Source organism: Mauremys mutica, chromosome 2, assembly GCF_020497125.1.
Source record: "Mauremys mutica isolate MM-2020 ecotype Southern chromosome 2, ASM2049712v1, whole genome shotgun sequence".
Taxonomy (NCBI): Eukaryota; Metazoa; Chordata; order Testudines; family Geoemydidae; genus Mauremys; species Mauremys mutica.
In genome coordinates, this window is record NC_059073.1 from 271,100,644 (window position 1) to 271,114,918 (window position 14,275).

Genomic DNA, 14,275 nt, shown 5'->3' on the forward strand with positions numbered 1-14,275 from the left:
TTTCAACAGTGACAAAAAAACAAAAGTTAGATTTGTTGAACTTGGAAAACCTTATTTTTAGAGTGAAATCATACAGGAATTTGTCTATTTTTTTTTACAGCATTTGTAGAGACACATTGAAACTGTCAAATGAATTATTGCTAGAATGATCAAAGTTAATGAGTGAGTAATGTTAAATTCTTCCAAATCTTGAAGTATTCTTTGGAACAATAACAGTTTGTAGTAAAATTTTGTAGAAAAATTTACCTCTGCCGAAGACCTAACCTACCCATTTTTCAAAAGATATTTCTTTTGCTTGAAGATTTTGGTGAGGAACTCGCATTGGTCTTATAATGGAAGCCCAGTTGCAACCTTAACTATGGAGTGCTTATCATCACTCCACAATAATTACTGTGAGTATATGGGAAAGAATAATGTTCTTTGAAACAGAAAGTTCCCATGGTATTCTTAAATATTTTTTAGAATTTTGACAGATAAGAATGGCCATAGTGGGTCAGACTAAGGGTCCATCCAGCCCAGTATCCTGTCTGCCGACAGTGGCCAATGCCAGGTGCCCCAGAGGGAGTGAAACTTATAGGCAACGATCAAGTGATCTCTCTCCTGCTATCCATCTCCATCCTCTGACAAACAGAGGCTAGGGACACCATTCCTTACCCATTCTGGCTAATAGCCATTAATGGACTTAACCTCCATGAATTTATCTAGTTCTCTTTTAAACCGTTATAGTCCTAACCTTCACAACCTCCACAGGTTGACTGTGCGCTATGTGAAGAAGAACTTTCTTTTATTTGTTTTAAACCTGCTGCTATTAATTTCATTTGGTGCCCCCTAGTTCTCATATTATGGGAACAAATAAATAACTTTTCCTTATTCACTTTCTCTACCCCACTCATGATTTTATATACCTCTATCATATCCCCCCTTAGTCTCCTCTTTTCCAAGCTGAAAAGTCTTAGCTTCTTCAATCTCTCCTCATATGGGACCCATTCAAAACCCCTTCTCTGAACCTTTTCTAAGGCCATTATATCTTTTTTGAGATGGGGAGACCACATCGGTATACAGCATTCAAGATGTGAGCATACCATGGATTTATATAAGGGCAATAAGATATTCTCTGTCTTATTCTCTATCCCTTTTTTAATGATTCCTAACATCCTGTTTGCTTTTTTGACTGGCGCTGCACATTGCATGGACGTCTTCAGAGAACTATCCATGATGACTCCAAGATCTCTTTCCTGATTAGTTGTAGCTAAATTAGCCCCCACCATATTGTATGTATAGTTGGGGTTATTTTTCCAATGTGCATTACTTTACATTTATCCACATTAAATTTCGTTTGCCACTTAGTTTTGCGAGATCTTTTTGAAGTTCTTCACAGTCTGCTTTAGTCTTAGCTATCTTGAGCAGTTTAGTATCGTCTGCAGACTGTCACTTCACTGTTTACCGCTTTCTCCAGATCATTTATGAATAAGTTGAATAGGATTGGTCCTAGGACTGACCATTGGGGAACACCACTAGTTACCCCTCTCCATTCTGAGAATTTACTATTTATTCCTACCCTTTTGTTCCCTGTCTTTTAACCAGTTCTCAATCCATGAAAGGATCTTCCCTCTTATCCCATGACAGCTTAATTTACGTAAGAGCCTTTGGTGAGGAACCTTGTCAAAGGCTTTCTGGGAATCTAAGTACACTATGTCCACTGGGTTCCCCTTGTCCACGTGATTGTTGACCCCTTCAAAGAACTCTAATAGATTAGTATGACATGATTTCCCTTTACAGAAACCATGTTGACTTTTGCTCAACAATTTATGTTCTTCTATGTGTCTGACAATTTTATTCTTTACTGTTGTTTCAACTAATTTGCCCGGTACTGACGCTAGACTTACCGGTCTGTAAGCCTTTTTAAAATATTGTTGTTACATTAGCTATCTTCCAGTCATTGGGTACAGAAGCCGATTTAAAGGTTACAAACCATAGTTAATAGTTTTGCAATTTCACATTTGAGTTCTTTGAGAACTCTTGGGTGAATGCCATCTAGTCCCTGGTGACTTGTTGATAAATTTAACAGTAACCAATTCCAAAACCTCCTCTAATGACACTTCAATCTGTGATAATTCCTCAGATTTGTCACCTACAAAGGACGGCTCAGGTTTGGGAATCTCCCTAACATCCTCATCTCTGAAGTCTGAAGCAAAGAATTAATTTAGTTTCTCCACAATGACTTTATCGTCTTTAAGTGCTGCTTTTGTATCTCGGTCGTCCAGGGGCCCCACTGGTTATTTAGCAGGCTTCCTGCTTCTGATGTATTTAAAAAACATTTCATTACCTTTTTGAGTTTTTGGGTAGCTGTTCTTCAAACTCCTTTTAGGTTTTTCTTATTACATTTTTATACTAAATTTGGCAGTGTTTATGCTCCTTTCTATTTACCTCACTAGGATTTGACTTCCACTATTTAAAAGATGCCTTTTTGTCTCTCACTGCTTCTTTTACATGGTCATTAAGCCATGGTGGCTCTTTTTTAGTTCTTTTACTGAGTTCTTTTAATTTGGGGTATACATTTAAGTTGGACCTCTCTTATGGTGGCTTTGAAAAGTGTCCATGCAGCTTGCAGGGATTTCACTCTAGTCACTGTACTTTTTTTAATTTCTGTTTAACTAACCTCCTCATTTTTGCATAGTTCCCCTTTCTGAAATTAAATGCCACAGTGTTGGGCTGTTGAGATGTTCTTCCCACCAGAGGAATGTTAAATGTTGTTATACTATGGTCACTATTTCCAAGCAGTCCTATTATAGTTATCTCTTGGTCCAGATCCTGCGCTCCACTCAGGACTAAATCGAGAATTGCTTGTCCCCTTGTGGGTTCCTGTACCAGCTGCTCCAAGAAGCAGTCATTTATACGCTTAGGACACCTACTAGTATTTTTCTTTTTTAAGAAAATGAGAATGGAGAACTGTAGGAAACGTAATTTTGATAAATGAAGTTCAAGAACAATTTTTCTTCATTTATTTAACATTTTCTTTGTAGTGTATTTTATTTCAAGTCCCCTCCTCCCCCATGTGTTTCTTCTGCTGAACAGAAACTATCAATCTCTTCAGTTCTGGTTCTTCAATAGTGTGGTCAACTCTCAATAGTAGTTTCACAAATTTTAAAATTAATAACTCCTCCCACATAAGTCCTAACAACGAAAACAAAACCTCCAAAACAAAAAGACTTAGCAGATTTCTGCTTATAATATCTTATCTACTTTAACAGTGGTCCCATTTAAATGCATAACTGAGTTATGTAAAAAACACAGTCTTCTCTTTAGGCTGAAAAACTCCTACAAATGTGTAGTTGACTGTAGAATCTGATCTCTCTTGGCAGTTTTGGTTCAATTTTACTTTTTCCATGCCCTTCCTCTCAGTTGGATTGAATATTTGCTTATTCTAAAAAGTAAGGGGATGGGTGAGATCTGGGCTATGGGGGAAGACTGTGACAAAAGACTCCTTAAGGTGAAAACTTGGGAAATTGGGAGCCTGCCAAGGTAACTTTTTTTTTGAGGAGTGTGAGGGAGGGAAATAACCCCGATGTCCCTTTAATAAACAATAGTGTCTTGATGTACATATCAAATGGCAGTATAACTGAAGTGTTGCATGTTGCTTGTCTGCTATAAATATATAAACAAGACTGGTAATGTGTGTGTTCTGGAATAAGCAGGCCAATCCATGAAATGCCTCTGTGTGCAGTTAAATGTCATGTTTTATCTAATTTCTTGTCAATCAAGTACATAGCCTCCTGCTGGGTTCATGAAGGAGACCCTGTGGAACTTTTGAAGGTTGCAGACAAAGTGACTCAGTTCAGGCAGCACCTGAAGGAAAACCCAACATTTCTTCAAGAAAAAGTAAAACAGTATTTTAAGGTAAGAAAGAAAAAGCTCTTTTAATACTAATTTCTGTATCACACTGTTTGAGCCTGTGACAGTAGTACTAGCTTCAGGCCTCTTGATTTTTTTCATAACTATAGAACCCATTATTATAAGTAGCTTAAATGTCAGCATTTACAGATGGAGTCTATTCATCATATACACTGTAAACCTTTTGGCAAAAATAGGCGTTAGCTTCGTTTTGAAATGTCCAACTAAAGTGTGTACATGAATTCTGGGCAAAATGCAAATATGAAATTACCCAGGGTACAATCCAGCCTGTTGAACAGCTGTGTCCTGGGGTGCCTTTTACACTGCTTCACTGTGAGAGCAGTCACTCCTGGCCTTGCTCACACAAAGCCTCTAGCATGTGAATTATTCCCAGCTGAGTTATATGAGTGCTCCTAGCCAGCCTCTCCTTAATGGTATTGCAGAATGACAGTAGCAAATTCCCAGACCCATACTTCTCCCCAGAAATGTGCATCTTGTACTGCCCAGCTCTTTCCTTCTGAGTAGTGCAAGCTCACAGAAAATCTGTCATTTCATTAGTAGAAAATGATATGCACAAATCTTGTTGTCTCAAATGAAGTTTCTCAAACACTTCAGTCCAAACACACAGTGGTTTAGATAAAAGAAACAAGTTTATTAACTACAGAAAGATAGACTTTAAATGATTACAAGTAATGATGCATAAAAGTCAGAATTAGTTACAAAGAAATAAAAGGTAAAAATCAGGCTCTCACCATATGTTTACAGCAGTCTGGCTGGATTTTCCCCCAGTTCAGTGATGGTTCTTTTGTCTTTCAAACATTGATGATGCCATGAGTAGAGATGAGGCTTAAGGTGATAGTCCATTTGATTTTGTTGATGTCTAGCTGAGATGTCAGTTTGACTTTTATCTCTGAGGAAATGGTTTGGGCTGCTTCCCTAGATTTGGAATATGCCTTAGTAACATCCTACAGTAGAATCATCTAACGTTATATATAATGGTGCCACACATATTAAGAACATAAGAATGGCCATACTGATCAGACCAAAGGTCCATCCAGCCCAGTATCCTGTCTGCTGACAGTGGACAATGCTATGTGTCCCAGAGGGAGTGAACCTAACAGGTAATGATCAAGTGATCTCCTGCCATCCATCACCATCCTCTGACAAACAGAGGCTAGGGACACCATTCCTTACCTATCCTGGCTAATAGCCATTAATGGACTTAACCTCCATGAATTTATCTAGTTCTCTTTTTAAACCCTATTCTAGTCCTAGCCTTCACAACCTCCCCAGGCAAGGAGTTCCACAGGTAGACTGTGCGCTGTGTGAAGAAGAACTTCCTTTTATTTGTTTTAAACCTGCTGCCCATTAATTTCATTTGGTGGTTCCTAGTTCTTATATTATAGGAACAAGTAAATAACCTTTCCTTATTCACTTTCTCCCCACCACTCATGATTTTATATGCCTCTATCATATCCCCCCTTAGTCTCCTCTTTTCCAAGCTGAAAAAGTCCTAGCCTTTTTAATCTCTCCTCATATGGGACCCATTCCAAACCCCTAATTGTTTTAGTTGCCCTTCTCTGAACCTTTTCTAATGCCAGTACATCTTTTTTGAGATGAGGAGACCACATCTGTACATAGTGTTCAAGATGTGGGTGTACCATGGATTTATATAAGGGCAATAAGATATTCTCTGTCTTGTTCTCTATCCCTTTTTTAATGATTCCTAACATCCTGTTTGCTTTTTTGACTGGCACTGCACACTGCATGGACGTCTTCAGAGAACTATCCATGATGACTCCAAGATCTCTTTCCTGATTAGTTGTAGATAAATTATATGTATAGTTGGGGTTATTTTTTCCCATGTGCATTACTTTACATTTATCCACATGAAATTTCATTTGCCATTTTGTTGCCCAATCACTTAGCCCTGGTCTACACTGGAGGGGGGGTATCGATCTAAGTTACGTAACTTCAGCTACATGAATAACATAGCTGAAGTCAACGTACTTAGATCGACTTACCATGGTGTCTTCACTGCAGTGAGTCGACTACTGCCTCTCCCCTGTCGACTCTGCCTGCCCCTCTTGCGCTGGAGTACAGGAATCAACAGGTGAGGACTCCGGGGTTGATTTATCGCGTGTAAACTAGATGCGATAAATTGATCCCCGCTGGATCGATCACTGCCCGCCGATCCGGCGGGTAGTGTAGACATACCCTTAGTTTTGTGAGATCTTTTTGAAGTTCTTTGGTCTGCTTTGGTCTTAACTATCTTGAGCATTTTAGTATTGTTTGCAAACTTTGCCACCTCACTGTTTACCCCTTTCTCCAGATCATTTATGAATAAGTTGAATATGAATAATATTTTACCAGGACAATACTGATTAGTGAATTATGAATTTTGAAATGATACCTCATGAGGCATACTTTGTACAAAATTTATCCTAGTCTTTTATAAAAGTGGTGAACATAGGGTCCAGTCTGTCACATCAGCAATTTCAATTCCTGTTGCTAGCAATTTTTTTGTAATTATCAAAGGAAATTTGCACAATACAGGTGGGCTCCCTAGCAGGAGAACTGTCGTTATTCATTGCACCTCTGAAGCTGGATTTCAGGTGGCTGTATAGGATATGTCTACCCTCTTTGTGGCTTGGAGCTCCATTTCATGTGGAATCTGAGCTCTTGCTCTTAGGTAAACAGTGGGACGTGCCTTGGGAAAGGGTCTAATTAGTCTGTTCTACCTATCCTAGCACATTAGTTAGGTGTATTTTCTAGGACATTCGTGTCTGTGGCCTTGTCTATGAGAAAGTTACACTGGTGTATTTTATATTGATTTAATTAGACCAGTGACCAATATGTCATTGAGGGATGATGGCTGCTCAAATGTTACAGAAGGTTGCTTGCACTCATTTTTGTGGCTGTGTGCATCCTTTTCTACCCCTTATTTATTAATGCATCAAAGGGCAGGATTTTGCCTGAAAGAAATGATGAGACCTTACCTGGCTGCAGATGATATGCAAGCAAAATAATATGCATGCAGCGTATATCTGCTTGGTGATGGCAATAATCTAGGGATCTGAAGATGAAAGGGAGGAAGAAACAGTCCTTAAACTTAATATTTTGTTATGGGAATGTATTTGTACAGGATAATCCACATAGATTGACTCTGTCGATGAGTCCAGATGAAAGCTACTATGAAAAACAAGCAAAATTGGAAGCAGAAAAACTGAAACAAAAGGTTAATGCTCTTTCTGAAGAAGAGAAGAAACAAACGTATGAAAAAGGTTAGCATCTTGTAACGCTTTTTTAGTTCTGATAACGGTTTAAAAAAACGACAACCAGTTATTTTGTCACTTGTAGAGTATTTACAATTCTTTGATATATACCAGAAGTCAATCAGTATTTGTTTTGAAAGTGGAAGACTTTACTGTTGGTTTTTTTTTTTAATAATCTCTGTGTGCTCGAATGTGCATGCAAAAGACAAATGTATGGTTAAAGACATCACCAATATATTCCACTATCTAGAGTACTCTTCACTTAAAGGAAGAAATTGATCAGAGCCTTGGAGAGGGGGAAGGCAATGTTCTTTTTAATATTAATCTGCTAATACTAGAAACATATAATGAACTTGCTCTCAGGACAGCAGATATATCATCAGTTCCATCACTGTTGTTTGTATGAGCAAGTGAGAAGACCTGTATAACACTTCTGAAGAGTTTGAGCTTTCTTTATTATTTCCAGCTTCTTTTGCTTACAAAGATAACTTTCAGAATGTGAACTGATACAATGATGTCTTTTTCAGGCTGCAGATTGTAGTCTCTCTAACATTGTAGTTTACTCAAGCAGCTCCCAAGTGAAATTAGCAGGACTTGGAATCTGTGTGCAACTGTGAAACATACAAACATCATGTTAGTTACACTCTTGGTACTTGGGAAAGCTATAAACATCAGAAGTAGGGCAGGCTCTAAAGTATTCACCAAGGAAAAGGGAAACAAAGTCTAGTGGAGTAGAAAAGCTGAGATACTGCTTCAGAGTAGTCTGGAGGTTCTGGCTTTGGGAAAAGGAGAGTAGCTTGCTAGCAACTAGGTGAGGTTGCCTACATTATAAGGTGAACATGAGGGTTTTTTAAGCAACCACTAGCCAGAGGTGGATATAAAAGATAGAGGTTGAGGTTTTTCAAACAGACTAACAGATTTAGCCACACAACATGTAGCAAGGTGCAGAGAGAGAATTCTGGTGAGAATTCCAGGTGGATACTAAGCTTTTCACCTGAAAGCTGTGTTGCTATTAGCTTGAGGTCTTTGACATCTGGCTGGTAGGTGTCTGGTAAATATTTTGAGCTCTGGATCATGAGCTATCATAAAAAAGGGTGGAGCTAGAAACACTTTATTCTGTTAGGATGGTGATGGATTTTGTATGATGCCCTCTGATTTGCATTTCAGTAAAATACAGTGACTATAATAGTTTGTAAGAGCTGTTGGGAATGGGAAATATCACTCTTATCTGCCACAGAAATGTTTTTTCCCCCCCTTAGCTACCTAATTTCACTGGGTTTTGATAGCTTTTATTGGAAACCTTTAAGCATTAATCTAAATATTCTGCTTTATTAGGTTTGGAATTAATTGCTCTTCAAAGCAAACCTCAGGATACCTCCTGTCTCCCGGCTCTAAAAGTATCTGACATTGCGCCTACAATGCCATTCACTGAGCTGGAGATGGCATTTGCAGGTTAGTATACTTAAATCTTTTTATAAAATGAAGGAACAGTTTAATTTGCATTTTACTTTGAGAAGTAGAATGAATGGGAAATCAAAAGGCTTCATATATTTGGCAATATATTGGTTCAGACTTAGGCTTTTATTCCATATCCCCAAATCCAGGTTGCTCTAAGGTGGTTGCAACACTTGAAATACAATAAATAGCGTAACTCTTCCTATGTGGTCCAGGAGCTGTTCTGTTAATTGATGAGAATGAGTAATTGTAGATTACTTGTATTAATTATAAATAGATTAATTGTAGCAAAATCCTGAAAGTGATATTGGGTTGCACAAAATTTTCAGTGGGAGCCTTTCTGCAAAACAGCAGCTTTTGACAGCAGCAGTCGAAATGGACTAGAAGTACGTGTCTCAGATTCCCAAATTGTCTGGTTGTGTCATCTGTTAGCGTAGGCTATAGAACAGAATCTGCTGCTTTGGCAACTAAAAGTGGTAAGAAACATTATCCATCAGACTGAAATCATTGTTTTTTCCTCTATTCAATTTAAACAGGTGCATACTGAATAGTTGTTCGTTTGTTGCCAATTGCTAGCAAGTGAATATAATCTCCCAGTTATTACAGGAACCTGTACAGAATGAAAAATTACATTGGCCATCCACTAAATATCACCACTGGGCAGAATTCCAAAATGTACCTGTTTCTCTGGTGAGAAATAGAAAGGTATTTCTTTCAAAATGTAAATGTCATAATTGAGACCAATGCATAATTTAGTCAACCTACATTGTTGTGGTAACACATTATACTAATTAGAAAACACTTTTATAGCAGGAGCAGCATAATTAATTGTAATGAACTAAAACACCTCTGCCTCTAAGGAAATGTTGAAGGATCAAATTCTGGTCCCAGAGGATCATGTGAGAGCTGCTGACTATTAAAGGCAGTAGGGTCGTTTGATACAAAAATTGAGTTACTTCAGGCAATCAGAGTTCAGAAATGTTTGGGTTTGTCTCAGTCATGTTGTTCCCTGAGTTTTGATAGATATTGACTTATGCAATCATGCTATACAGTGTTCCTTAGTAAGCATACTTAGTAAGCACACGAGTCTTGTAGATAAGGGAGAAGCGGTATACCTAGACTTTAGTAAGGCATTTGATATGGTCTCGCATGATATTCTTATCGATAAACTAGGCAAATATAATTCACTATAAGGTGGGTGCATAACTGGCTGGATAACCGTACTCACAGAGTAGTTATTAATGGTTCCCAATCCTGCTGGAAAGGTATAACACATGGGGTTCCGCAGGGGTCTGTTTTGGGACCGGCTCTGTTCAATATCTTCATCAACGACTTAGATATTGGCATAGAAAGTACGCTTATTACGTTTTCAGATGATACCAAACTGGGAGGGATTGCAACTGCTTTGGAGGACAGAGTCATAATTCAAAATGATCTGGACAAATTGGAGATATGGTCTGAGGTAAACTGGATGAAGTTTAACAAAGACAAATGCAAAGTGCTCCATTTAGGAAGGAAAAATCAGTTTCACACCTACAAAATGGGAAGAGACTGTCTAGGAAGGAGTACGGCAGAAAGGGATCTAGGGGTTATAGTGGACCACAAGCTAAATAGCATCACACTGTTGACTCATGTTGCAAAAAAAGCAAACGTGATTCTGGGATGCATTAACAGGTGTGTTGTGAGCAAGACACGAGAAGTCATTCTTCCGCTCTACTCTGCCCTGGTTAGGCCTCAACTGGAGTAGTGTGTCCAGTTCTGGGCACTAAATTTCAAGAAAGATGTGGAGAAATTGGAGAGGGTCCAGAGAAGAGCAACAAGAATGATTAAAGGTCTTGAGAACATGACCTATGAAGGAAGGCTGAAAGAACTGGGTTTGTTTAGTTTGGAAAAGAGAAGAGTGAGAGGGGACATGATAGCGGTTTTCAGGTATCTAAAAGGGTGTCAGAAGGAGGAGGGAGAAAACTTCTTCACTTTAGCCTCTAAAGATAGAACAAGAAGCAATGGGCTTAAACTGCAGCAAGGGAGGTTTAGGTTGGACATTAGGAAAAAGTTCCCTACTGTCAGGGTGGTTAAACACTGGAATAAATTGCCTAGGGAGGTTGTGGAATCTCCATCTCTGGAGATATTTAAGAGTAGGTTAGATAAATGTTTATCAGGGATGATCTAGACAGTATTTGGTCCTGCCATGAGGGCAGGGGACTGGACTCAGTGACCTCTCGAGGTCACTTCCAGTCCTAGAATCTATGAATCTCTCTATTGTCAACTCTGTGCCACCTCAGTTTCTCGCTCATTTCAGCACAAGCAACCCCTCCCTCCAATTTACTTAAAATGGGGGAGGAGGAGAATAAAGCAAAGAAAATGGGGCTGAAAATTGCTTTATCTAGGTTTTTTTAAAATGATTGTTTCCTTCTTTTTCTCCTCCCCCTCTTCTCCTGTACTACTCCAAACAATACCCTCCTTTCTTTCCCACAGGTCAGCAAGACTGTTGTCTCCACATCAATAACTACAATATATTTGGGTTTTCCACTTGTTTACAATGAAAAAATCACAGCTATTCTTTGGAGAGGATGGGGTCCAGGGGAAAAGGGGCAAAGGTTTCCTTAGTGCAGTTTTCAAAAACAGTTCGTCTTTCAGTTGTTTGACTGCTTTCTCTTATTCTTGTATGCAGTGGTGTTCTAGCTGTGTCAGTCCCAGGATATTAGAGAGACAAGGTGGGTGAGGTAATATATTTTATTGGACCAACTTCTGTTTGGTGAGAGAGACAAGCTTTCAAGTTACACAGACCTGAAGAAGAGCTCTGTGTAACTCAAAAGGCTGTCTCTCACCAACAGTAGTTTATTGGTCCAAAAAATATATATTACCACACCTACTTTGTCCTTCTCTGACTCTAAAGTTTAAATATTTAATGATCTTTCTCAATCTGATAATTTGGAAGGTAATTCCTACTGAGTATAACTATATACTGGCCTAGAAAACTCGTGATTCAGTCCAGGACTCATAACAATACCTTCAATTAAAACAGGAAGTGGCTTCCTATTACCTTGGCAGAGTCAAAAATAACTCTAGTATAAAGTCCTTTTGGCAAATGTCATAGTTATGATGTGCTCAAAGTGAGGGATGCAGACTGCAATGTTTTTCTCTTGTTTATAGCTGATGAAATCCCTGTCCAGTACTGTGCTCAGCCGACCAATGGGATGGTATATTTCAGAGCTGTTTCCAGCTTGAACACACTTCCAGAGGAACTCAAACCATATGTGCCACTCTTCTGCAGTGTCATTACTAAGTAAGATGATTTAGCATATTTGAAGCTGTGAGGATGATATGATGTGTTACAATACATGGAAATAATATTGATAGAAAGCAATCATTCTAGGAATTGTTCTTACCTCTGTTTTCTGTAATTTCAGTGATGCTTCAATAGTGCAAATAATTTTGATTATGGGGGAGGGTCTGAGACAGTTAGCCAGTAAGTTTGTAAACCACTTGATTTATCAAATACATTTTTAATACACTCTTTTGTTTTTTAATTATTTTCTTTGTTTAATAGCATATATTGAGTATCTGCTGACATTTAAAAAGAAAACAAAAACTAGTGTCTTTATTAATTAAAACCCCCCATGTATTTGATAATGCCTCAGATTACTTAAACTTACCCTTCTAAGTTACATTGCGTATTTGTATTGGACAACTTGGATTGTTGCTGGTTTTACTATATGATTGAACTTGGTGGAAATAAAACACTACTTTTTTTTACAGAATGGGCTGTGGAGCCCTTGGTTACAGAGAGCAAGCCCAGCAAATGGAGCTAAAAACAGGTGGCATGTCTGTCAGCCCACACATCATTCCAGATGATTCACATCTGGATGCGTATGAACAGGTAAATCATAACAAAATATATGCGGTTGTGTTACACGGACTGCACTGTAGTTAAGGGTGGAGCAAAATTTCTCCATAAAGTAGGCACTTAATGTTGAACACTTCAGTGATTTCAAAACATGTTGGGCTGAAAATTGGTGTAGAAGTGGGCTTTTGTTGACTTAGGGAACATATACATTTCACCATCACAATAACTTACCTTTATCCCAAAGGTAACGTTTAACATGACTATTTATCTTCACATTGGTTTTTTTTATAACCTTTCTTACCACAGTATCCAAGTAGCATAAAAGAAGCTAAGCAACAAAAGATGTTTTCCTGTTTCACTTCTTCCGTGACAAAGGGGCCTGGCATAATAAGTGTAGGACTTTTTAATATATATAAAAACTTGGAAGGTTTAGAGTTTTGTCAGAAAGCATTGATTTCACTGTACACACACAGACCAAAATATATTTCCATCGATGATAATGGAAATTTACAGATAGGCCAAGTAAGAAAAAAGTTGCTTGAAAATTTTAGAGTTTGATGTAAGGCTATTTACTTTATATTTTGACATGTGATGTTGATAATTTGTGTTATGATGGTTAAAGTTTTAACAATTTGATTCTCAACATTTACTGTCATTAAAAAATTGTCTGACCTCCTCAATAGTCTGATCTCCCCCAGTTTAAATGAATATAGTTTTGAAAATGCTTTAAAGATAGACATTGATATTGACAGATATTATAAAATAATAAAAAAAATAGAATGCTGCCAAACCTACATACGTAGTGCACTAGGAATGTATAGTTAACAAATATTCAACATTGAGTATTCATATTCAAACTCATAAGGGGTCTGACTTCTTAGGACTTCCCCACTTAACTCAATTAAGACTCTTATTTTTTTCTTAATGTTGACCTGTTGTGATCCTCTTCTCCTGCCGTAACTGCTGTGCAGTAGTTACTGCCCACAGTGTATGGAGAGAGGGGAACCAGTATACCTGAAAGGTTCTTTAGGGGATTAGATTAGGGACTCATTTGTAGGAGCTTTCTATCCCCTGAATAGCTTTTTTTTGATCCAGAGTCCCACTGCCTTTCTTCTACACCACATTTAACTACCATCTGGATGTGATGGGCTGACATAGAGGCACAGAAGCTGGCTCTTACTGTCACATGGGGGAGGGTTTACCCCATAGTAGGGAAGGTACCGTTCATGTAGAGCTATGTAACTACACCTCTTGTCTGCTCTGTAGTTTTAGCAGCGGGACTCTCTTGAATTAAGTGTAAATCTGGTTGTTGTTCTGTGATGTAGGCCATTAGGACTGTAGACACTGTGGAATCACTTTCATAAAATGCTACCACATGTTTCTCCAGCCTTTATTTCAGTTGTCTTCTGTTGGTTTATCCTGTGTGTGAAGTATCTTCATTTTTCCTATAGGGTGTGCTCTTTTCTTCTCTGTGCCTGGATAGAAATCTGCCAGACATGATGCACTTATGGAGTGAAATCTTTAACAAGTAGTGTATTGGCTTTTTGTGTGTTTTTGGGCCCTCTTCTACCTTCCCCTCTCTCTCAAAAAAAAAATTCCTACTTTCTTTTTCTGGGGCAATTCTGATTTTTGCATAACTTAATTTTAACATGCTCTAAATCAAAATATTCTGCTCTCTATACAGACCATATTATGCATTAATCAGCTGAATGGGTAAATGCTAGTTTTAGAACTTATCACAAGGAACCATTTAATATTTTAAAGCAGACTAGAACATTTCTGCATGAGATCTGGAGAAGTCTTGTGG

At 38.2% G+C, this 14,275-nt stretch overlaps 1 protein-coding gene across 1 annotated transcript in view; it reads left to right on the forward strand.

The window, feature by feature from the left end:
• The window catches only part of PITRM1 (pitrilysin metallopeptidase 1), a 47,907-nt gene that overhangs the window by 15,912 nt on the left and 17,720 nt on the right, over nt 1-14,275 (forward strand). The window contains exons 13-18 of the mRNA XM_045002892.1: nt 3,763-3,897; nt 7,037-7,175; nt 8,502-8,618; nt 11,775-11,907; nt 12,381-12,501; nt 13,920-13,996. Coding sequence (XP_044858827.1) covers nt 3,763-3,897; nt 7,037-7,175; nt 8,502-8,618; nt 11,775-11,907; nt 12,381-12,501; nt 13,920-13,996 — 722 coding nt within the window. The remainder of the gene's footprint in view (nt 1-3,762; nt 3,898-7,036; nt 7,176-8,501; nt 8,619-11,774; nt 11,908-12,380; nt 12,502-13,919; nt 13,997-14,275) is intronic.